This window comes from Chenopodium quinoa, unplaced genomic scaffold (assembly GCF_001683475.1).
Source record: "Chenopodium quinoa cultivar QQ74 unplaced genomic scaffold, ASM168347v1, whole genome shotgun sequence".
Lineage (NCBI taxonomy): Eukaryota > Viridiplantae > Streptophyta > Magnoliopsida > Caryophyllales > Amaranthaceae > Chenopodium > Chenopodium quinoa.
The window spans coordinates 1,041,174-1,067,882 of record NW_018744093.1 but is presented as its reverse complement, the minus strand read 5'-3'; the positions used below and the strand labels follow the sequence as shown (position 1 = coordinate 1,067,882).

At 35.6% G+C, this 26,709-nt stretch overlaps 1 protein-coding gene across 2 annotated transcripts; it reads right to left on the bottom strand.

Annotated features, from left to right (window-relative positions):
* Positions 1-774: 774 nt before the first annotated feature.
* LOC110692116 (CBBY-like protein) lies at positions 775-24,842 on the bottom strand. 2 transcript variants are annotated; one of them, XM_021869104.1, is made up of 11 exons: positions 24,451-24,836; positions 22,771-22,820; positions 22,618-22,681; positions 22,208-22,256; positions 14,239-14,307; positions 11,750-11,811; positions 11,444-11,524; positions 9,170-9,324; positions 9,007-9,091; positions 3,287-3,430; positions 775-1,207 (listed from the first exon to the last, which is right to left on the bottom strand). In XM_021869104.1, the coding sequence occupies exons 1-11, from the start codon at positions 24,702-24,704 to the stop codon at positions 1,096-1,098; spliced, it is 1,125 nt and encodes a 374-aa protein (XP_021724796.1). In that variant the 5' UTR covers positions 24,705-24,836; the 3' UTR covers positions 775-1,095. The 2 variants fall into 2 exon arrangements, with proteins under 2 accessions (XP_021724796.1, XP_021724797.1); XM_021869105.1 differs by lacking the exon at positions 11,444-11,524 and having other exon boundaries at positions 24,451-24,842.
* Positions 24,843-26,709: the final 1,867 nt, after the last annotated feature.

Genomic DNA, 26,709 nt, shown 5'->3' with positions numbered 1-26,709 from the left:
TCAGCGTCAACTTGTCTGAATATATTAGGAGACTTAACAATACAAGTACTAGTAAAATCACTGTCATCAACAAATAAACTGGTCATAGCTTGCCTCATGCGCTTGACATTTTTTTGAAAACAAATACACTGGTAGTTTGGTATAAAATGGCAAAAAAGAAAACGAATTTAGAAAAATAAAATATTAAAGGGTTTTCCAAAATAAAGAGTAAGAAAATGGAAAAAACTCAAGAGACCTCTCAAAATTACGAACCGACATAGGATGTTATCATAACTTAATGAAATATTGAATGAATAATGTATTGATTTTTTATATCCCTATATTTGGATTCTTAGTCCTTCCACTTAAAAAGTTGTATAAGATAAAAGTGAATGATAACGAATTGATAATGCGTTGAATTTTATATGTATTTGAATTCTTAGCGCTTCCATGGCTAATTCTTATATGATTTTGTTCAATCTATTTTCTTCGTTAATTTTCATCCGTAGATACAATATGATGGAGTTTTATAGAGTAAAGAAGAAGGATCTCCATATAGTTTTATTGATTTACAGAGATTTATTTGTTCTTTCATAAGTGGTCACACGGTGTGGCTAGCCACACTCAAGACTAACTAGTTCTTTTTATTTATTTAATTTTTTTTTTTAAGAATCATAATATAGCCATTAATTATGTAGGTATGTGAGCTACTACGTATTACATCATAAATCATCCAATGACATGATCTATTCTCACATATATATGAGTTTCACATTGAGAGTTTGAGACCCATTCTCATGTGAATTGGATTGCTTTTCCCTCATTGTGAACAAAACTGCTCAAAAATCCATCTAGCACTCGTAGATCTAGTTCTTTCTACTACTACCACAAAAGTTGAGTTCAAAATGCAATAATCAAATAACATAATAACACCACCTACATGGCTGCATCAATGGTCACGATAATTATTACTCCATATTCATTTATAAACAACCTTTACTATTCCTGCTAATCAAACTAGGAAGGCAAAGATGTTGAAGATGTGCTGACATGTAACATTTGGTAAAGATAATCAAGCCAGCAGCAAGATGCAACAGATTGCAATGAGAAGTGTCATCATTGGGACAATCTTGAAAGGGTCAATCGTAGTTTAGGCACTGTTAGGTCTGCATCTCCGAAACCATCCATGACAGCAACTGCTGATGGGAACTCTGCTCTGTATGTCAAGCTGAAATGAACATTGAAACACAGTCAGGTATGTCAAATAAGTAATGAGTCTAAATATACTCAACATTTCACAAAACTGTACTCAAACGACCAAATCTGAGAGTTGAGAAAGTAGTCTGAAATTCTTAATTTCATTCCAAACTCTAAAATTCATAGCTTCGCATGTTTCCATATAATGGTTGAACTTTAACTTTTCAAGCATGTCAATGTAAATCTTTGAACAATAATATCTCAAATTATGCATATGTAAAATACTTAGTATTATTACTTGTATTATATACTTAAAAGCAAACTTTAAATATTATTATTTTGTTATTAAAACTGCAATACAACTTTTTTATAACTTCAACCAGTATGACGACGAAAATGACATCGCTAAATATATTATTGAAGCATAGTAAAGCCATCTTTATTGTTTCGAAGTGTGTGTTGTGGAATTGTGGCTATGGAAACAATATTGTCGGTAAATGATTCGTGACGAATTCGTCAAATTCCACATTTGATTTTCATTAGGAAATCATTGTTATAAAAGGATTTATTTGTGGATGTTTAGTTTTGGGATGAAAATCTAGACATGACTTATATGGGAGTATGTCACACATGAGTCATTAAAGATCTTCTCCTATAGCATTATTGTTGATGTGAATGTGTTGAAGAGACTACTCAATAACAACAACAACAATAACCACCACCATCCATCCTTCTTGGGCACAAGGATGATATCCGAATTCTGAAATCCCACCAAAGCCTTCATCCAAAAATGGGGTTTAGTTACATAAACCAAATAATATCTCTGGTACTCACCAATCATGATCCTCTCACTAAGGAACTACTTATTGATTACTCCGTACTATAAAAACAAAAATGTGAAAAGTGTTTGAGTGACAAATGTTTATCTCATCCGGATTGTAATTCCTTTTTGCCTCGTATTAGCATTCTTCACACCTTGTGATCAAGGTAGACCTCCAGATGTAAAATTCTCGTGGCCTGTGAGTCTAACTCCTTTTTGCCTCGTATTAGCATTCTTCACACCTCACGATAAAGCCTTAGTGCATACCCTGATAAGTGATGTTAACAAAATTACAAGCATACTCACTGGGGAGCATGCTTAGACAGCAAATGTGTTTACTAAGGTCCTGTGTTCAAGCCAGTTCAATGAATTATTGTCCAATCTAGGCATGATTGCTACCATGCCTAGTTGGAGGGAGGGTATTGAACATATGAAAAATATGAGAGGCAGTACACGTGGAGATGAAGGGAGTGCACTGCAATAAGGTGAGTCAGCAAGCAGAAAAGATGAGCAGCTGAAGTTTGTTAGAAAATAACTCTCCCCCCTGAATTCCATGAATTTAGTTAGAAGCCAAAAATTGTAATAGAAACGGCCTTTAAGCTTTCTGTTTTTTTTTTTTATAGAAATCTTGTAAGAGTATTTTTCTCTCAACAATCAGTTTCATCTTCTTCAATAATATCTTACTCCTAGTTTTGCCAGAGCAGTGATGGCCTAAATCAATGTGTTCATTGTTCTTATTTTGATAATTTTCTGCAATTTTGCATGATTTTTGCTGTAAACCATTGATAAATTATTATTAGAAAATGGAAGTGTAAACAAAAATTTAAAGAGTGGGTAAGGTAGATTTTAAAGACTGCCAAAGTATGGCAGAATAGGTCTCTATATACAAATCTTAAAACTTTACGACTGTTGGCAATTTAATTTTTAAAATTATTTTCATATGTAGTTGTTTAAATGTACAAGTTACAACTTAAACAGGCTAATTTCCATTTATTAAAAGGCTGAGAGGGATACACAGCGTGTCTCGACTGGTTAAGCTGACACACTCCCATCGACAGCGGCATTTATTTTATATTTTTTCACTTTCAGCAATCAAACAACGTGTTTTGAAGCTGCATCATTTAATCATTAAACAGAATTGACAAAGAGATTATCCGTTAAAGCTTATTTTATAAAATGGTTATCTTTATCCTAAACCATCCCTACTAACTAGGAATTTGCTACCAAAGAGTATAACCCATAGTCATGAGTATTTTCAATACAGGACATTAAGCCAAGAACACACTATACCTGTTTCTGAGAACAATGCATGGCATGCCTGTAGACTCAGCAGCAGCAATTAAAGGTTGACTTCCAGCAACAAGCACACAATTGCAGACGGGTGCTTCTGCATTTTCAGCACCTGCTCGAAGTGCAGCCGCAACCTCACGCAAACTGGTTAACACTCATCATATCAGAATATAAACTTTAAGGAATCCAAAGGCGCTTTTTTGATTAGCACATGATAGCTAAGTACAATAGTTTTCATGTCAATAATAGAGAAAAGGAAAACCTAAACCCTTAGGAAAATAAAAAATTTGATTGACACAGAAATCTGGTGTTGCACACTCCACCGTCTTTGAAAGAGTGCCCACCTTGGACCTCAATGTCAAACTTTGAATGGTAATATGAAAAGAAATAATGTAAATTCATCATTTAAAATTACATTGTTAGACATAAATCAAAAACACATGATTTTTTCACTAGAAAAATGAAATGCTACTACATTTATGATTAGTAATGGTCAAATTTTTACACAAAAATCCAACATGGAGAAGCTTTCAAGGATCAAGAGAGGGTGTAAATAGTACTTGTACTACACATGGATAACCGGATAAGTGAGCGTTAGGATGCATCAAATCCTCTCTACTCTGCATATTGTCCTCTATCCCAATATCCTACAATAAATACATTGTACTCTAGCTCCCAATGGGACGCTTGTAATGTCACTTACTAGGGCTGATTTGAACATGGGAAAGGACGAGGCTTGAATGTTTGCACCAACCGAGACTAAGCATCACTCTATTTGATTTGTTAGTTTGGAGTTTAGTATGTTCTATGCTAATTATTTGACATTCATTTATGCTCTACTTGCTTGTTTTGGAAAATTATCGAATCTTTGAATAAATGATTTAATGAGGAAACCACTATCTTATTTCCTCTTGTTAGGACAAGCAATAAGCTAGCTTGGGGGATTTCAATCAATCAAAGCTTTAATCCCATAAGCTAGCTTCGGGGATTTGATGGTGAATTTTTAATCCACTTTAAGTAGTGTATGTATTTCGTTTTTATAGTCTTTATTCTTATTTTACCCCTTTTCTAACTCATTTTGATACAATAGTAGTGTCTTCGGTCTTTCCATCCTTGTGTGTTTGCTCATGTTTAAGGATGAGTTGTAGTTTTGATTAAGCTAAAGAATACCCAAAGAAGTGCCCACCATCAAACGAAGCGGGCACTCCTAAGCCATGCTCCACCTAATGCCCACTTGTGCAAAGTTTCACTGATGCTTGTTGTGTTCAATTGACGATAGTCAATGCACATTCTCCAACCCGTGACAAGTCGGGTTGGGATCATTTGATGCTTGTTATTTTCCACTATCGTCATACCGCCCTTCTTAGGCACTAATTGAACCAGGGATACCCAATCACTATGAGCTATTGGGTATATGATCCACGCATCAAGTAGTTTGGAAACTTCCTTCCACACAACCTTATTCATGGAAGGGTTAACTTTCCTTTGATGTCATCCTCCTTTAGATGAACTCTATGCATCCAAAGCGCGGGACTAATACCTTTGATGTCATCAAGAGTATGGCCCAAAGCTTTATATTGCTTCCTCATAACATCATCGAATGATGGGATAAGTGTCATTGGATTCAAGAAATGCATACCTCAAGCTCGAAGGTAAATGTTTCAAGTATACCTTTGGTGCTTCCTAACCATGAAAAGCCAATTTCTTTTCCTCAACTTGGTAGAGATTGTAGATGGTGAGCTCTTAAACATCCTCTTCCATCTTCTCATCTAGTTCGTTCTCATACGAAAGCATCTTATTTTAGTGTTCACTTACCTTGTATGTACTAAGGGGATCATTAGTATGATGCAAATGCATAGGATAGAAATCATCCATTACGGAATCAAGGACGTCAACTCGATGGCAATCACCACAAGAAGAATGTTGACGCAAGAGGATATTCATGATCGCTTGAAATGTTAATAGGGAATGTGGTGGGGTAAGATAGTTTTTTGCACATGAGGATGTTTGCTGATAGGATGATTGTTTTGATGTAGTTGGTGAATGTTTGTTAATTGTTCCATGAAGCGTTAGTTTTATTGATGTGATGATGATGATGATGCGACAATGGTTGTGATGTATTTCCCTCCTTTCTCTTGACATTGTAATTTAATTCCCCATAATCCAAACTTGTGGATAGCTTCTTGTTAGTTCTTTTTCTGTTTGTTTATAGTTTTAGTTCTTTTGTTCTTGTTTACTAACCATTCCATGTAGGATAATTCTTTGTGTTTTCTAATCTTATTTTGTAGGATACAATTGAAAGCTTGGAGTAGATCAACAAGGTGTAATGCTTTTGTTACGTTCATGGTTCCTAGTTTGCCTCCTAGTTGGTGAGATCGTCCTTGGTTAGCCTTTTTTTCTTACTTTTCTCTTTGTCTGCTGAGATTAGGTTGTAGTTAGGACGAAGTTGAATGGTTCGAGGTTGTGTACATTGATTTTACGGAATCTGGTGGTCTTGGCGTTGTGGCCGAACAACCTTTGTTTGCTGCTTGGATTTAGTCGCTTTATATGTTTCCTTGAATGTTTGGCTTTGTTTCAACAAAAAAAAAAAAAAAAAAAAAAAGATTTTCTTTTATTCAAGACAAACCACGTGAATTTTGTTTATTCATTTTCAAATTGAGCATATTAAAAGATGGACTTGTGTGTTTAAATGCCTCAAATCTTAAGCATTAAGAGTTTGCACGCTGTTGTTTTGCCTTTGGTTGACTCTAGGATATGCCTATGCTAAGATAGTTGTGTTAAGAACTTGTAAGGCCTACCGAACCTAAATTCACTTGTTTGTGTTAACATAATGTTGCTCTCATTAAGGGATTTGAAGCCCTAAAGGTAGTTATTATAACCCGATGTGAGTTCTTCGATCAAGAACTTGACATGACCAAAAATCGCGATCGAACTAAATCTAAAGAGAAAAAAGACATTTCCTTTTAGCGACTTCTTTTTATATCTAGGACTAGTTTTTCTTTTTGTAGTTTCTTTGTGTTTTTGTTTGCATTTTCCCTCTTTGCTAACCAATTGAGTCTGTCCCTCCTTCATTTTGAGCAAATTACAACCCTTTAGGCCTTCCTGTTTCGTTTTCATCCTTAGTTTTTATGAAGATTTTTAGTTGTGTACGTTTGTGTTGTCTCCTCATTTTGAAGTGTTGAAAAATATTGCTAGCTTAGAATGGAAAGAAAAGTTGTTTTGTGAGTTTTTGTCAAATAAGGGATAAAGCAAAAGCAAGAAAAAGTCATCCAAAGTTAAAAACGCCAAAGACAAGTACAAGTTGAATGTAAAAAATAAAAATAAAAATAAAAAAGAGAGAAAAAAATAATGATTTTTTTTGGAAAAAGAGGTGAAAAGAATTAAAATTTCAAAGGTAGTTATGGGCAAGTTGGACAAAGATTGTGCTATTTTTGTTTGAAAGTTGGAAAAAGGTTTGATCTTGAATTAGAGGCTTCATCATCCTTTGCTTCACAATTAGGCTTAGCACCAATTTCCAAATTCTTCCACACCTTTACCCCCTAGGCTATGTTACAACACTTTAAAACCCTTTTGACTTAGATTTTAAGTCACTAGTCGACGGAGGGAGCTAGATTTCAAGCATATGGAGAGAACATAACTTGGTAAGATATCGGGTTCCCCTTGTTCTTATTTTCTTATCTTTGTTCCGGCTTTTTCGTGGAGTCAATAGATACTACCTCGAAGGGTGGAGAACACTGTAAGAATGTTTGGAATACAAGGGGAGTGGAGCATGTTAGAGTTCTCTATGCTAAGAATTCATCCTTCAATCAACCTTTGGCATCCACTTACGTGCTTACTTCTATTGCTTAGTAAGCTAGTCATTCATCTATGCTTTACTACCTTAAAAGTTCAATTGGATCATGATTTGTGTTGTGATTGTTGTTTATCTTCGTTTCCTCTTTTCCTTGTATTTGGTTTGTCTTGAACACATTTCGAGAGTTGGGTGTTAACCTCTTTGGAAACCCTCACGAGAGCATACTCGTCCTCATTGGCGACTTCGGGGTTTAAATGGCTTGTTGTTTATGCTAAAAACAACCGTGAGTCCTACACAAGTGACTTAGTGTAAATCCTTTCTTTTCTTTCTTTCTTGTTTGAATAAATCACCGTTCTCCCTCGTGTTTTGTTCCTGTTTTGCTCAAGGGCGAGCAAAAGCTTAGCGTGGGAGAGTTTGATGAGTGACATTTATGTCACTCCTAGGCTAGGTTTTATGTTTAGTTTTTCTTGTTTTCACAAGCTTTTTAGTTCAATAATACTCTTGTAGCACACTTGTTTGTTTGATGAAGAATATGCATGTTTACACTCGTTTCTCGATGATTTTGATGCATTCTTTCATCATTCCCTCTCTCCCGTTAGTTTTGTTGCCTTTAAGTAGGTTTCATGGCATTCCCGAGCTTATGAAGGTTTTCCTTGGCCGAGCTAGGAAGCATAGGAGAAGGCATAAAGCTAAAAGAAAGAGGAGAAGAATAGAAGAAGTGGCCTTCAAGCAAGAGGTTCACGATGTTGGCCTGGAGGTTCGACCAAACCCCTTAGTAGTTCCGTCAAATTTTTCCATAGGCTGATTTGAAGATTTTTGGTTTTTGGAGGTTCGACCAAACACCCAAGAGGTTTGCCGAACTAGGCACAGAACCTACCCTCTGTTGGGTTAACCATTTCCAGAATCCAACCTCTTTTTGTAAGGGCTATATAAGCCTTTAGTTAAGACATTTTTAACACAACTTAGACTAGCTTAATCCTAGGGTTCTTAGCTTAATTTTAGGAAGAGAAACTTATTTTAGCATTTTTAAGATGATTTTGTGATCAATTTTAGCACTTTGAAGGTTAATGAAGCTTTCTAAGTAATCTCTTTAACTCTTATCTATTCTTTTAATACTTTTATGCAATCTCAATTTCTCTAGTCTTTCTAATTACTTGTTAATCTCTTTATTTAGTTCTTAATCATGTCTAGCTTTGTTGATTAACTTGATGTTCACCATGTTTAGAGAGAAGTTCTTTAAATAAGGGGATGGTGATGGCTTAGCTTAGATCTTAAGCATGTTAAGGGTTGGGATTAGGGTTTGTGATTTAATTCTTTACTTTTCATGATCTTCCAATTATTTCTCTTAAGTGGCCAATTAATTGTTGTAATTAGGTGAGTTAAGCTTAATCATGACGATAGTATGATTGGGTGTGGTTCATTAGATGATTTGTTCTTTATTTACCTCATTTCATGCTTGATTATGATGATAGTGTAATTATGTATGCATGAGAAAGCAATTGGCCTTGATAGGAGGTTAGATTGTGCTTTTAATCATCGATTGTGAGTAGTTTCGTTTGCTGTCCCTTCCCATTTCTTATCCCTTGGCATTGCTTAAGTGTTAGCTTCGTTTGACCCATTTTCTTAGTATTTTTCCTATTTGATTTCTCCCTTCGATCATCCGTAGCTTGCTTAGATATATAGTCGTCTTGATAAACTTTCAAGTTGGCTTAATTATTGATAGTGTTTTGTGTGTTTAGCTTCTCCTTGTGGTTTGACCCCTTTACTTGCCCTAGGCTCGTTTTTGGTTTGTTTGGGAGATAAATTTCATTTGATTTAGGGTGAATGGCAACAACATATTTATCCCCTTCATCAGTGTGTGTCTATGAGTGTGTGTGTGTGTGCATAGAGAGGAATTTTACAAAAAAAAATTCATAAAAATAAAAACCTTTCGGGTGTGCCAGTGTTGATATCAACGCGCAGCTTCAGCATGGATGCTACCTCCTCAACAATCCTTTTTTTCTCTGCAGCAACTATTCAACAGCAGACCACTAACACTTAAGCATGCAAACATCAAAAACTAATACATGGTATATAAATAGAGAAATCACCTGCTTTACTTGCTTCATTAGCAAGTTCCTCATCCAGACCCGAGAACTTTCCCAAACCAAGTATAAATTGCCCATACAAACTCTCCTCTATCTCTTTTTTCCCAATAACTTTTACCTTCAACATCCTTCCTGGGCCAAGCTTCTCAACAATTGCTCTAAGTCATAAAAAGACTAACTATCAACATTAGGCAGTCATAAACAGTAGGTCATGGTATTCAAATAACATATTCATCATTTTCAAGTGTGTAATTTTTGAACTACAATTGCGTATTGGTTTGGTTAACTTGAATATTTCTAATATAAATTTAAACAGTTTATGCACCTGTAGCTCAAAACTTGTTCACCCTGAAAATGATGAAACTACAACTTAAAAATTATGCACCTTAAGCAGAGAAATAATTTACCTACATCTCAAAAGTGTGTATACAAAGCAAGAGACATGCTAGGGGGTGTTCACGATCTAGTTTGGTACGATTTGGCAACTAAACCAAATCGTAAAATTATGTTTTGAGATTTTTAAAAACCGAATCACATAGCAAAAAATGATTTGGTGCAATGAGGTCCAATTAGTGGTTTAATCACATTTAAAAAATAAAAAATAAAAAAAATAATCCCACCAAGATAGCTTCTATTTTAATTCTTTTTACATGGTGATGGTTATAAATTTATAATGGATGTATGGATAAGTGGTAACTTTATCCTACGTATTTCACCTCAAGTACCCGTGTCGGACCCTTGACACTTGGACATGGATATGACCCTCCGACACTTCTATTCAATCATGGAAATTTTCCAATACATAGCCGGCTTGGACACTTGGACACGTATCTGTGTCGAATTGAGCAATTGATTCATCTTTAACAACAATTGTACAAACCATATTAGTGGTCTAAAATGGTTTGATGATTCATCATGGTTTTATAAGGATGATTGTGTACTAATACTATCTTGGGTACACAGAAATTTCATCTTCAACAACACAAAAATGAACCATATTAGTGCTGTAGATGATGAACCAATTCAAAGAGCCTAGGATTCCCCGGAAGATAGAGGCAAGATAAGCCAATCCGCTATTCTGCCTTAGCGCAGACGGATCACTCGCGGCACACACGTTATATGCTCGATGATTCCAATGCGCTTTGATTTCATTTCTTCGCTTTCGGAGATTGTCTTACTTTCATAACATTTGACGCTATATATGTTAAGATCATTTTTTTTTTTAATACGAACAAGAAGAACGAGGGGGGTACTCCCCCCGTGGAAAGACTGCAGATAGGGCTCTAATACCAGAATGAAGATCCAAGGCCTTCCCCCTCCCCTGATTCTATTGGCGAACGAGAAGGTCTAGTCAGAGCCACCAGGTTTGGAACAAAACAGTCTCGCCGAAATCAGGAACAAGGGATAAGCAAAGTGAGAGTGTAAAACAGAGGCAGTGATCTACATTCATAAACATTTGGATAAGCATATACAGGAATACAGCAAGAAAGTGAAACAAAAGTAATTAAACGGGGCATGAAGGGTGGGGTAAGGGGAAGCTAGAGAGATAGAGACTACTAGGCTAACCAAGAAAAAGAACACGGTGAAGACTAAATGAATCCAAAACACTATTAAATTTAATGAAAGGGCAAGGATGATTAACTACGTGGCCTTCACTGAAATTTCATCTTCAACAACAACAATACAAAGTATAAGATCAAGTCATGAGCAAGCTGCTTGAAAACATTGAAAATTTATTGCAAGAAACTGTACCTATGAAATTGGTAGACAAATCATATAATTTCAAGTACCAAACATTGTGAATGTTCCTCTACAGTTGAATATACAGTTTCTAATGACTCAAAAAATATAATAATCCCTGTATTTCGTAATAATCGCAACACTTTCCTTTTTCATCCGTTTCATAATAATTGAAACACTTCCTTATTTGGTAAGGATCCACTAATATTTTATAGTTACTCTCTCCTACCAACCCCACTTGTACTACTTTTTAATTATTTCTCTCTTCTATTTACAATTAATTATACTTCATTAACTATACTTTATATTATAAAATTTCTCCTTTGGTCCCCATCCTATAATTCTCTTAAAACTTTGTGCCTTCCCTAGTGTTGCGATTATTACGAAACGAAGGGAGTACATCATTTACAAAGTTTCTGGCATTGCTCTAAGAGTCTATGCACAATTTAGACAACAAAAATGACTTCTTGAAATATCATTCTTGACTCAATAAGCTCTAAAAGATTCCACAAAGCTTATAAAGAATGGAAAACAGACCTTGCTGTCTCTTCCCCAAACTTACTGGATGCTGTCAAAATAACAACGCATATTCCTTCGTCACATGCATCATCAATAAATCTGAAAAATAAATAAATAAATAAATAAAACAAAGCAAAACAAAACATAAAAAGGAACCAGAAGCAGTATGACCCTCTAAAAAGAAACATTAGGAGATGCTTTCAAATCTCTAATTAACATATTCACATAACTTAAGCTAATATCTAGCATGGATTTATTATTTTGACATTCCCTCATCAAAATTCAAAAGAATTTAAGATGTAATCAAAAGACTAAGATGCTTACTTTTCAACCCCAGGTCGTAAAGGTGTGTTCTTTGAACTCATAAATTCAGCCAACGCCTTCTTCTGTGAATTGTAAGTCAATATCATATTCAGCATGTGTTGCAATCAACATGAAATAATTATATATAAAGGGAGCAAATCAAAATATACATGAGCATAAGACTAACAGCATCTAGTGTTTCCCATGATAATAGGACAAAAAAATCCTTTGGCTCTTCAATTGTTATCATGACAACTGTATACTATATCAAATACAGTTGATATAAATTATGAAAATTTTATCAAATACAAATTATGAACTAAAGCAAGCTGTATGGTAAACTAAAAGTCACTTGATAAAAAAAATAAAATTAAATAAAAAAAATAAAATTAAAAATTGGCCGTACGATTACCTTAAATTTCCAGAAACTTAAGTTTAACTACTAGAGCACTTTGACGGATTTTGATAAATGGTAACAAAGACTTAAATTTTCCGAACTATTATGTTAAATACTTCATACATTAATATTTTCAGATATAAAAACACTAATTTTAAAAAATATATACGGTAGTATTATTACAGCATTAGAACAATATCTTAAAACTCCTAATCTACTTTGATCAAATACTCCACCACTTCATTATGTTTTATTCTCTCTATTTATAATTGAAGTGGAGGTGAAGGTGTCCACCTAGAAAAACTTATTTGCCCCTCATTGTTATTTAAACACTACTATAATAAACACGTTTCCCATATAATTAAGATATCTCTTGCATTTAATTCACATGGCTCCAAAGAAGGCAAATCATCAAAATATAAATCATAAAAGTAATTTATCAATCAAATCCACGTGAATCACTCATTTAACATCGAAATGGAACATAGTCTCAACTTGCCAATAAACTAATTTTACTTTTGAGAAGACCTTAAAAGATGGATTTATATCTGATTGTACGCCTAAAAGTTATTATATCTAGATATATGATGTTTATATTTTGAGAAATTTTACATAATGACCTCCTAGAGTAAATATTCTATTTGGACAAACCTTTTTTTTTAGTTCTCTGTAGTGGCACTCTAGCTTTGTTAAACTCGCTAAAGTGGCTTAAATGTCATTAAATTGACTAACCAACACTTAAATGGTTCATTATCTAACCAAAAGTAATTAAAAGACTAACATCCCTCAAATTAATCCTTCCTTCAAACAAATAAAAAAAAAAAAAAAAACCCACCATCCCCCCAACCCCCACCTCCACCCCCACCGGCCAGCCACCTCCTCTCTCCCTTTTCCCACCAGGGACCCACTTGCACCCCCATCCCTCCTCTCTTCCCGCCGGCGACCCCCAACCCTTCCCATAATCCCTGAACCCACCACACCTCTTCCCCGACCACCGAACAGCCCCTCCTCCCTTTCTTCCACCCCGAAACAACTTCCCTCGCCATTTAGGGGTGGGAAAAAGGGAGGGGGGATTTTTCGGTGGGGGAAGAGGTGCGGCAAATTTAGGATTTAGTGAGAGGCTGGGGGTCACTGGCAAGGGGAGAGGAGGGCTGGGGAAAGGGTAGGGTTGGGGCAAAGGGAAAAGGGAGGGGGTGGGTCGCCGGCAGGGGAGCTGTTGGCCGGCGGGGGTGGGGGCAGGCAGGGCGGGAGGGGGGAGTCGGTAGTGGCTGGAAAAGGTGGTGACGGTGTATTTTTTAATTTAAAAAATAAAATAAGGTTAACCATTTTAATTATGAAGGTTAGCCATAAGATTAGTTTGCCTCTTGATAGAATTGGAAAAAGTTTGTCTTCCAAATAAAATTTTTGTTTCTAGGAGGCCACCATATAGAAATTCCCTTAAATTTATGGGGAATACCATGTTGCTTAGAAAACAACTAGTATGATCATAAAATTAGATGTTAATATATCATACAATTTGAAGTTAATTTTTATAATGTTGCATATTATTAAATAACAATGTGCTTCATAATTATCTTAACACTTTTGAAATAACTTTAAACAATTTCAAACTTTACACATCAACAAATGTATCACATGCATATACGGCTAACATTACAATTTACAACTAAGAGCTTATAATTTTTAACATGTTTCATCAATTGGAATAAATGTGTTAAATAATCAATCTCAACGCTTTTGAAAATAATTTTAAATAATTTTAAACCTTACAATTAGCACATGTATCACGTGTCCATATACGTCTTACATTACAATAAAGGCTAGAGAGGAATAAATAATGCCAATTTTACAAGTGATATTTGAGTACCATTAACATTATTACTTCCTTAGTTTTGATTTCCATAAATTTTACACACACATCGCGTGCATATAAAGCTAATATTATATATTACATCATATATGGAGCAAAGAGATTTAAAGAAACAATTATGTGCAACCTCATGAAACTTCAAGCAAATAGATCGTAGCCATTCATAAACATGTGTAGGATAATAAAAGATAAAAAATAAAAAATAAAAAATAATAAAAACAATAAAAAAAAAAGGAAAAGCACCTTTTCCTGTAAAACACTTTTCATAAAGGTATCCTTATCACTGGTCGGCAGAGATGTAGGCCAACCAATCTGTCAAAAAAAAAAGGCAAGAAATACAAATGTAAGATAAAATAAAAATTAGAAAAGAGGGACAACTGAAAATGAACAGCTTAACGAGTAACCATGCCATATATTTTAAAGAGACAACCAAGAAACTTCATATCTGTATTAGGCACCCAAACTCTTGATGTCAAGCTTTTGATCTTCCTACGTAGTCAATTCAATTCACTTAGAATAAAAAGGAAATTATTTTCATAGCACATATCCACCAACATATATAACTTGCAATGAAAAAAAAAAAACAATGATAATAATAATACAATAACAATAATTCACAACATACCGCAGCTTATTTTTCATAACACATAACCACTCACAAATGATACGTGCAATGACTTTTTGAAAGGAAAAAATAAAAGAAAGAAAGAATAGAACAACCTGAATAAGAGAGAGCCAATGATAAGCTACAATGCCTCATAGCTTGCTTTCCCACATCAACGTTTTAAAGCTACTACCCTTTTAACTAGAACCTACTCCAATGCTAAGCTACAAGATGTAGCTTGATTTGCCACATTATTATTTCTAAGCTGCAAACTACTCTAGTGATTAACTATAAAGTCCTGTAGCTTGTATTTAAATTTTATTTATATGGTATATGAGGAGCTGAAAATTTGCCCATATGTGAGTTGAGAATTTCAATATCAAAAATTAACATGCGATTATAGTACTTGGTATTTTAGTTTGAGCATCAGTTACTTTATAAGTGCCCACTATTATTAAAATCTACTTTGTTTAAATAATTACAAAAGTTGTAATTCTCCGGTATTTGTATACTTGCACCGTGAAATAACTTACTTGCAATTTGACTATTTGAGCTTAGATTAGATATTTTAATTAAGAATATTGAAAAACTTTCTCCTTAAATAGTGATTTATTCGTGTAGTTTGCAATCAACATTTGGTAACCTTAAATGAAACAAATTATAACAAAAAAAATTCTCTATAAAAAGTTAATTTTAAATTTCACAAATAGCAATACAAATGATGGCTTCTAAAACGAAACCATATATGCCTCGAAATTCATTCATACCCTTGATGAATATCCTCAACAATGCTTGGTGAAAATTCATTGTCAGAAAATTGTACGTTATAAGTGTGATGCTCGTCATCAACAATCATATTGTATCATATAATACATGTATCCATATATCGCAGATATTGTGTTTATGCCAATAACATGAAACCCACGAACTATAGCAAAAGGTTAGAGTATTCTAAATGCTCATCAAACACCTTTCCTTGCACTCTCATGCTTTTCCCTAAAAAAGCCTCTTCAAGTCCCTAGGATGCGACATTTTTTTAACAAATGTAACACACTCATGATAGATACCATCTACAAACTATTATATCTAGTTCATACTCGATGTCATTAATAATGAAATGAACCTCTGCGATTTTTCGTGAAACAAATTTCATCTGCATAGCACATTAAGGTTGTTGTTTGATCCAACAATACCAAATCATGGGTGCCATATCCAAACAGTCTTCCCTTTTCCATTGTAATACTCGACAATCTTTTTCCAATAATCCACCTTACTTTGCTTAATGCCTTTGTTTGAATCAGCTTTGAAATTTAAACAACTCATGCATAAATTTTCTTCCACGTATTGGCTCCACGTAATTATTTTGTCGACATGTGGCTTGCACATTGACCTCTTGTACGTTTTCTCTTTGCGACCCTTGAAGTGGAGATTCATGGTGCATGAAGAGGTCCCTACACTTTCTCTTCTTGTAGCATCACGAACCACATAAGATTCACTCAAAAGTGGAGGTTAAGGATAGTAACTCGACAAATTAGGTGCATATTAGGCCTTGTATAAGGGTAACAAAATCGAGGAGGTAGTGCATTTGAGGATCGTAAATATGTGGTTGCCTTAAATTATTAGGAGGGTAAAAAGTTTCATGGTGATTTCAAGGATTCAAAGTGTAAAAGGGCAAGTTTATTTGTTGGTGAAGGGAAGTCAACAAACAAGCTTAATTCCAAACTCTCCACTATGTAGCTGCCTCAGCCAACAACACCCACTCTACTACCCACTTCATGGTGATAAAGCTCAACCTAAGAATACTCAAAGTGTTTAATTATATTTTCATACTCAAATGCAAGAAGCTAATTAATACAAGAACCTAACTATTGTTGAATTTTGATATTGTTGAGATAAGGCGGACGACTAATTGCTTTCTTTAGTAAGAAACTCAATAAGTCAATGCGAAAGTACTCAACATACGAGAAGGAATTCTATGCCATTGTACGAGCCACTATCTTTAGTCTAAAGAGTTTTTGCTCATGGAAGCATCTTCCAAGCCAACAAAAACGTCGTCATGCAAGATGGAGCGAATTTTTATCTCCTTTCACTTCGTCCTGAAGTACAAATCCAGGACGTAAAACAAGGTTGCTGATGCCTTAAGTAGAAGACACACCTTGCTCTCTACTCTTATTGGTTTTGAGGTCCTCAAAGACGTATAAGAAGATGATGAAGACTTTGGAGAAATTTGGTAGAGTTGTTTAGAAGGCCCTCACTGCCAGTTTCATTGACAAGATGACTACTTATTCAAGGGAAATCAATTGCGCTTGCCAAGATGTTCACTACGCGAGATGATACTACATGAGTATCATGCTAGTGGTCTTGCTAGCCATTTTGGTCGTGATAAGCCATTGGGCATTGTTAAAGAAAATTTCTATTGGCCACGTATGGTTCGTGACATATCGATCGATATGCCAAGTGATGTTGAGCATGCCATATTGCCTAAGTCAAAATATTGGTCTTTACACGCCATTGCCGATGCCTAATGCTCCTTGGGAAGATGTACCCCGTACCCAACGCAACAAAGATTCCATAATGATCATCTAAGGGATTGTGGAATTCTTTCACAATTAACTCCTAAACACCACAATTAAACTCATGTGTCAGAAATGAGAAATCGAACATTATGAGATATGGTTCGATCCATGATGAACATTAAGATGTCAACTAGACAATATAATATACACATTACAATATGATTGTAATGGTGAAAGTTTGAGTCAAGACATTTACTTGGCAAGATATTCAAAGTATTGAGATATGATCGTAATAATGAGAATTTGAGCCAAGACCATGATTAACATCCAAGAGTTGTGAAATTGTTTTACAACATGCTCCGAAAGAAAAACCTCGTGAAGTGTTTATGAAAGGAGGTATCAATCTATATAAGATATAGTTTGATAATGGATGAAAATTACCTATCTTCCAACCATTATTCAAAGGATATACTTTTAAGATGAGCTATAATACTAAACAACCCTATATACGTCAAATCAAAATGTAGCAAAGGCTTCATATGTGATATGGATAAGAAAAGTTCTTATACAATCCTTTTACAAAACAAGGATAAAAACTGCATTAAATCGTTTAATGCACGTTCGATTACCATACAAAGCACGGGGTACTACTACACGGTTCATACTTAGTACAAAATGTTTGTTGCTCAAGTAGGTGCCCTTATGGAAAAGATGTCATTTCCAAAAGGTCAAGTGGAAGTAGTATAAATCTCAAAAAGTTCGGAAAAAAGCAACAAACAAAGATGGTTCAAACCATGGTTGATTCACCCCATACTAATGTGCCTCTTTAAGAAGGCAAGTGGGAGTATACGAATCTCGAAAGAGTTTGAAAGAATCGAAGGAGTTCGAGAAAAGTTAGTTCGATAATCTCAAAGAAGTTTGAGAAGTACTCCAATAAAAGTAACAATATGAGCATGATTCACCTTATGTTATAAATGACAACATGTGGTCTCATTAAGTGTAAAGGGAATGGTAATCATGTGTCGAAGGTAGCACATTCCAAGTGCACACCCTCTCTTGTCGTTTCTCAATGAAAAAATAAACAAGTAGTTGTATAAGTTTTCATTTGTTGCGTGAAAACCCACAAATGACTAGCATATCTAAAACTTACCAAAGAAATATGATTTCATATTGACTAAGAGTTCTAAAATATTGAATTTGGAGCATATTGATCATGCAAGTAACAAGGACGATTTAACAAGCCGTAACTCCAAGTGGTTTAAAAACCACGGAAATCTGAAATAGATTCCAAGTCTGAAAGCAAGTGTGTGACACTTTTTGCCAAATTGGGTAAAACCCATTGTAAGCAAAAACAGACAAGGAAGAAAAATGTTTTCTAAGCAAAGCAAAGACTTATTGTTAAAGAATTCAACTAATGCATAGTATGACTATGATGAAACTTATACATTAGTAATTTTGCTAAGATCTATTAAAGATACTTCTAATGATTTCTATCTTATGAGATTAGGTAGATGGGTTTTGGAAACACTTTCTTGAAATTGTTCATGAAAAAAGATTTGTATGTGATACAATCAGTATAGTTTTGAAAATCCAATAATCCTAAGGATGCATTAAAGGTTCATTTATGGACTAAAGTAAGCATCATGGAGTTAGAATCTTCCATTTAATGAGTTAATCAAATTGATTGATATGCTCATAAATGAAGATCTTGTGTATACAAAATGTATAATGGGAGCTATGCAGTCCTCTTGGTCTACTACAAAGAGCGATTATTCCATGCTTGAAAGGTCAAGTGATGGCTAATGCATTTTGTATGAAAAACCTTGAAAAGAAAGATGAGTATATTTGGGAATCAAGATCTATAAAGATAGGTCTCGAATGGTATGATGTTTGAGCTTAGTTAAGAAACTTATATTGATAAGATTCTTATGAAGATCAACATTATATTGAAAGGAGTTTCAATCCCATATAACATGGCACATTGCTTAACAAGATTCAATGCTTTGAGAAAGGTTGATGAAATTAAGGGTTTGAGTGATGCTCCTTGTGCATTTTGCAAAGGATGCATCATGCGCGTCATGGACTACACTCGTCCATTTGATTCACATGTTTAAAGAACATGTGGTGATAGATTTCAATCGAAAACCAATATAACATTGAAATACAATTTAGAAATTCCTAAATTCCTTGTGGAAGAATAAAGAAAGATTTTTAGTGCATGGAGATAAATATTATTATAAAATTTAGAAGTTGCAAAATTCATGTTTATTAGAATGTCTCATGAATTGTATTAACTAAACTATTTCAATAGCCTAAACACACAAAAGGCTCATTTGAAATTAACATAATGGTGGATGGTTTTGAATGTGTACTAGGGAGTTACAATTGCAAAATCATCAATCATGTTTCCCTATGTTTATCAATTGAAACAAAGTTTCAATCTCATTTAATCATGGTTTAGTATTAAATAAAATGTTCAAAATAATATGAATTGTTAAAATCATCAAATACTTGATTTGGTGAATGAAACCCCATAGGTGAACTGAATTCATAAATTATTTAAGTTCCTAGTTCGAAATCATTAAATTGGACATAAATGATTTCAATTAATGGACTAGCATGTAAGATTGATTGATAACGCAGTTTCTTGGGCTATATGGACATAGAAATGTTCGATTAATCACATGGATATGTATGAATGATGCATGATCGAACTATTGACCTACTTTGAAGTTGAAGTATAGAACTTCTAGATATATTAGTGGATTCCTTTGACATGAGTGAAACAATATTTTCATTCAATGATTGTTTTAACTATGGGACATCAAAACGTCATGCCGTAAAAGGGAACTATAAAGGGTGTTTCCTTGGTTACTTCAAGAGTGGGAGTTTTGGTTGCCACAAGATTGGATTGAGTCTACCTATTTAATTAGGAAATTTGTCGTGGCCTCTAAGAGGAAGAATTGAGAAAATGCATGGTCGTGCTCAAATAGATTACATAGTAATCATTTGTTTTGCAATTCTAAGTCAAATTTCAAGAAATGATTTGTAGATTAATGTGATCTCTGACATGTGATGCAATCATATTTCAAATCGACACAAATTGACTTAAGGAATTTATGTTTTTGTCAAGTGCAATTACTAGATATTTAAATGGATCAAATTATGAAGATAATTAAGTTCGTTCATTTGGGTCGTCGTTTTATCATAGCTAGAGATACTAACGATCTTTGGGATAGTAAAATAGGCCAAAGCCCAATTGAACGGATCCTATAAGGTCACACAAAGGGGCTAGATTGAGCATAAGAGGAAGAGGCCCATGATGGGCCTTCTCCCTCTAGGTGGTCGTCCATATGAGGAGTCATAAGGGGTTTGGGCTTTGTTTCCTAGTCTAATTATAATATGATTATAAATAGACTAGGTGTCTGGGGTTGAATGATAACATTCTGGGATCAATTTATCAAACCCTAAACAGCAAACACAAACCAACCCCTCTCACACGTCTCTCTCTCCTCCTTTCGCGCCGGTGGTAGTGCACGAGGGTGGTGGTGGTTTGTGGTGGTCGGTTGCCCCCAAAGGTGGTGATCGTGGTGTATTCCTCTTTCAGCCGAGCCGACCAATATAGCATTGGACGGCTCATTCGAATCTCGTAAACTAATTAGAGGAGTAACGCTTAGGGCTTTATTATCTCCCTAATTGATAGTCAATCGCATCGTGGAAATCACGCGTCAAAGGTATGAATTATGTGATTCTTTATGTGTTATGATTGTAGATCCTAATTAGGTGCGAATGAATATGATACGTGGAATTCCGCAATATAGTACCTATTTCCCTACATCTATGTATCTAAGGTTTCTCTCAATTATTCTTTAGTGGTGTATTTGTATCTAAGAATTAGTAGAGTTGTATAGTTGGAGTAGCCGACCGACGTGGTGTATTTGGCTAATTCTATCCGACCCTTACCTAGTACGGTGTCACAAGTACTTACGGAAGGACCCCTAAAGGCCTGAACGATGAGGATCCTATCCTTTTTCCGGTGAGTCACTTCAAGAACTTCTTGATAGCTAACAATAGTTAGTGACCGCAGAGGGCAATGATTGACACCTCTACCTCAATACCAATAGAGAGAGGGAGAGAAAAGCAAAAAGATAAGCATGTTGAAACTGAGGCGGCAAGGGAGATCTCTAAAGGTGGCAGTTGGTCGGTCACCTATGACACTGGTCAAAGTTTTTGGAGAGGAGGAAAACTACCATTATGCCCAATGTATAAAAAGGCTAACGGTGCAATGAGGAGATGAAGGTCCTGGTGCGCCTAAGCGTTCCTTGGTCGCGCTTTGGTGCACCTTTTTGAAGTAAAGCACACAATATAAAATAGTCCAAGAAAACTGCCAATGTGCGCCTCTATGAAGCAAAAAAAACGGAGCTCTACCCTAATTGCCTAGGCCTCTGTGCCTAGATGTACCTAATGCGCGCCTTTAATTAAACTGATCATGCCGACCTAAGGCGACATCCAGTCAAACAAGCATCCAAGGATATGTAATCAGCATATATTGCATCATTTGATAACTTATATTGACAATTTATTAACTAATATCAAAATTCTTGATATATCGACAATTTATTAACTAATATCAAAAATCAGATATTTTATATCAAGATTTAATAACTTATATTTGTCAATCAACAATTGATAAACACAACAGCAACACAAATTCAATAGCTTATATCGATATTTTAATAACTGATATAAACTACGTATTAAGTAGCTGATATATATATATCACCTTTTAATTGCTGCTATCAAAATTCCAGTAATTGATTTTAACTTTTAAACATGGTGTAAAAACAGGACTGCATCATTTTGGTTAGGTCATATTGTAAGGGATTTTCAATTGGAAAAACTTCTTTCGCGTCAAACTTAAAACTTCTTAATTACGGCCGCCTCGAAAACAACACCACACAAACCAAAAACCAGTTCGCTACAAGAGGATTATCTCTTAGTCTAAAACTTTTTAGAGCAGCACCACCACAAACAAAATCAACACACATCGCATACAACACGTGCTCTTCTAAAGGAAGTGAGTATTACGAACCCGATTAAAATATAAAGCCAGCATTTTTTCTTCATCGCCAACACCCTTCCTGTCAATGGTACAATATTATTGAGTAAATCCTGAATAATCTTATCATAAATCTTAAACAGCAGAAAAGTAGAAAAGTAGAGCATATTTATCTTGGATATGCACAGTTAAAAACTTAATTAACTTCAACTAGAGACTCCGCATCCAAAGCCAGTTATATAAAGTAGTGTCCTCCCCTCCTTTATACCTGGTCCAGGGATGGGAATCTAGGACTACTAACAGCAATTTGCTTCCTCTCCCTTCCCAGCACCAAAGACCACACCTTACTGCCTCACCATGACCAGCCATGCTACCCCCACGGCCCACACACATTCCACCAAAAAAAACTGAAGTAAAAACCAAAAGAAAGAGCAATCTCACACCTTGAAAGGTCTGAATATATAGGCTCTGTCCATTTTGCACAGTCCAGTCCGAGCTTTTGAAAAGCTGACAAATATCAGTATAATAGGAAAGTGAGGACTTACATCACCCACTCAAAAAAAGCAAGCTTATACTCTTAGTTGCCTCTTCCGCACCTACATTGAAGGCCTGACGGTTCCCTGATCGATAAGCGTCAATGAGGACCCTGAAACAACGAAAGCAACCATTGTTGGTCAAATCTTGTACTTTGTTAAAATAAGACAACCTGAGTCAATTTTATCTCAACAATCACCGAAACCAAATTATGTCCATTGGCCTTATAATATGGGCCTTTTTTAATGCATTTGTAAATGACTTCAAGTTACTGTTAAGCTAAAGCTTGCCTCTACAGTGGGGGCAGTCAACTATTGACCTTTGTTGACACGTAATCATAAGTAGCTCTCACCAAATTAGTAATTAATATCATGTTTAAGGTTTGTGGCTAGCCTTATGGGCGCATTTGACCAAAAGATTGAGGCCAAGAGGGTGCTATCATGTTCACAACTCAAGCAGCAGTACTTACAGAACCTGATACAGGAAAAAAGGGCTATTTACGTTAGCATAAGCATACTACTCAGGGGGTGTATGGTTGGGGGTATTTAACAAAGGGAAAGGCAATAAACTACCATAAATCCCTTTGATGATGTTTGTTAGACAAATTTAAAATATTTTCTATTATCTGACTTAGTATATTTACTGCCCTGTATCTTCTTGTGATGGTGAGATATATAAAGCATAGCTCCGATATATGCTGCCTACGTCTCTAAAAGATAGTCCCAAATTCTCCAATTATTTATTTTAAGAAGCAAGTGCAAATTTGTGCACATGGGTAGGCTCAATTATGGACGAAGAGATAGATAAAAAGAACAAGTGAGGTGCATGGGAATATATATTAATTTAAGATATGGAGCAATCTTTTAAGGACATCTATTTTACAATATATGGGGGCAATCTTTTAGGGATATCTATATTTAAGTATATTAGACAATCTTTTAGCAACAAATGGAGTAATGAACGGTTAATGGTATGTTCATTTTCGTTTTTTTTTTCTTGTTATTCTAGAAACTAAACAAAAAAAAATTAGAAACCAAGTGGTTTGCACCTGGTTGTCAGTTTCCAAAATTTTGATGATTCTAATAATTTAGACTAAAGTTTTAATCTTTTTATCAAATGAATCATATGACTTTCAAAACATAAAACGAAAAATTGAATACTACGATGATACCTCCTAACTAGCCCGAATAATCAACAACTAATACTCCTCTCTCTCTCTCTCGCTCTCTCTATACAAATGGTGCATTAGATGGTTGTACATGCAATTAATACAAACTAAAGTGGAAAAATTATCAAGGTTTACTCATTGCAGTCCGATGAACTAATGAATATAATCTTATAATAAAAAATCTAAAAAAATTATAAAAAAAAAAAAAAAAAAAAAAACACACACACACACACAAAACAGAAAAAACTAATGAATATAGTGGGAAGAAAATATTTGTATCCGATAATGATCAGCCCACACTAACAAACACTACAACTACTGTAGCTCTGTAATCATTCTTCTTATTTTCCATTTGTTCATTTCATGATTTCATCAGCAACCCAAATACTAAAATCCAATAATTCACATAATCGCACTCTTACCAAACAATAGCAAAATCGAAAATGAAAATTAAGAATTACGGAAGAGATGATTCATCAATTTCAAGAACAAATCTCTTAACAAACAGTAGCAAAATTTAAAATGAGTGATAAAAAAAAAAAAAAAAAAAAACAACAACAACAAAAAAAATTACCCATCAACTTCAAGAAGAACAGCAATTCGATGAGATGAGGCGTCATCAGCAGAGTTCTGAAGGGAATTGTAAGAGACTAATCGTTGGGAGAATCGACCTTTGAGACGTAAATTGAAGCTACAGAGATGAACAGATGAAATTGACGGCCATGAATGACGATGTTTTGTGGAAACTTTTTGAGAGAAATCGCCATTGATTGAGGATTTAATGAAGGACAAAGAGCGTAAAGTTGGAGTTGCAGTGACGACCTCCATTGATGAGCGCCAAGAAAATTTGGTTGGATTCTTGAGTCCTCTAAGTCCGCAATCTACTCTACAATTCTACGGGAAGTAGTAACGGAGGAATGATGCGTATATGTAAATTCATAACAATCTTTTATGAGTAATACTAAAATAACAACCGCCAACATTATTTATTTATTCAAATTATACCTGTGTTAATATTTCCTTTAATTTTTTCTCGCCTAAATTTTTTTTTTTCTCTTTCACATATTTATGGAAAAAAAATTAAATATTGACTACAAAATACTTTAATACATAATACTGTACATTAAACTCTTCACAATTTTTTTTTATATACCGTTTGACAACGCTTTACCCAATGAAACATTATTTTATGTTTTTTTATATATGTTTGGGGTAAAACTACCCTATGCCACGTGGACCAATGACATGCTGACACGTGTCAGCCTTAGAGAGGCCCAATGGGATCTAATCTTCCGCTGACATATGGTACTTTAACCCTAAAAGGGGAACTGATCCCCTTCCACTATAAATAGGGGAAAATCCTCATTTATTTCACATTCATATATACAAACACAAAAACCGAGCAATCTTAATTGCAGAATTCTCTCTGAATCAGAGAGAAAATCCATTTACTTTCCACACATTTATACATCCGAAAACGTTCTAACTTGATCGTCGGAGGCAGAACTCCACCCAACCGGAGTTTCGTGGTTTTGCAGGTACAGACGGTCGGCGCACATTCCTGGAATTGTAACTCTCCCGAGGGACTCCAAAAACCTCGAAACATTTGGCGCCGTTTGTGGGGAGAGTACTTCTGAGATGGCATCCGATTCTGTACCGCCTGGTGAGGGCAAGTGGCCTACGGCCGAACCTGAGGTCCATACGGACCAGGAGAGCGGTGACGACTTTGAGGTCGACACCTATGTGGCCCCCGATGGGTCATTCCGAACTAGGCGCACCCGTTCCAAAGAAACAAGGGAATGGGGCGAAGACAAAGTTGGTCCCAGCAACCCAGCCACCAGATTCGAGCTCATGAAATTCATGACGAGTTTCAAAGGGGAAATCAAGGACATAATAAAGAAGTCAACTGGCTCCAACAAGGGTCAGTCGACCAAGAAGCCTTCCCCCTCCGGGAAGAAGCACATCAAAGATCAGGTACCTACTCCTCACCCTAAACCAAAGGGGGCGGATAGGCCCCTAATCGACCTTTCCAGACTTCGTTTCCCTGAATCAGGGCAAAGGAAGGTCATCCGACAAGTTCAGCCAAATGGGTCAAAAAAGACTTACTCTAACGCCCGGGTGTTCATCTAGGAGAAGAGAAGTCAACAAATGTCTGAGTCGGCCTCAACGTCGACCTACCCAGACAGTTTTCGTAATACTTCAATGAAGTATTCAGAGACAAACCGAGAAATTAAAGTCAGTCACGCGGCATGTCCGCACGTACTGGCCCTCGGATTATCTAGCCGGCTTCGTATGTGCCCCAACAGCCATACATGCCGTATGGATCACCATACATGCAGCCGACCCTCTTCGGGGGACCGACTGGCAGCTCCGGCTGCTAAACCTTGGGGAACAGCCGTCGACGTTCTCTAGGGAGATAACCGAGGCGGCTTAGCTGGCCAAGGTTAAGAATGTGTTGGTCGGTACCTATGACGATACCACCAACCCGGAAGACCACCTAATGGCTTACACCAACCTTATGTATTTATAGGGGTTGGAAGACGCCACCTGGTGCCGATGCTTCCCGGAAACGTTGAAAGGCATAGCCCAACGATGGTTTGACAATCTGCCAGCCGGATGCATCAACAACTTCAAGACGCTTGCATACTTGTTTGCGTCCAACTTCTCCATGAACATCCCTGCCAAAAAGACAAGTCTCGACTTAGGGGCTATTCAGCAGGGAGACAAGGGGGGACTAAGGTCCTATGTCAGGCGGTTCAATCTGATGAGAATTCATATTCAAGGACTGTCTGACGAAGTTGCCTATACAGACTTCTTCAAGGGTCTGAAGGAC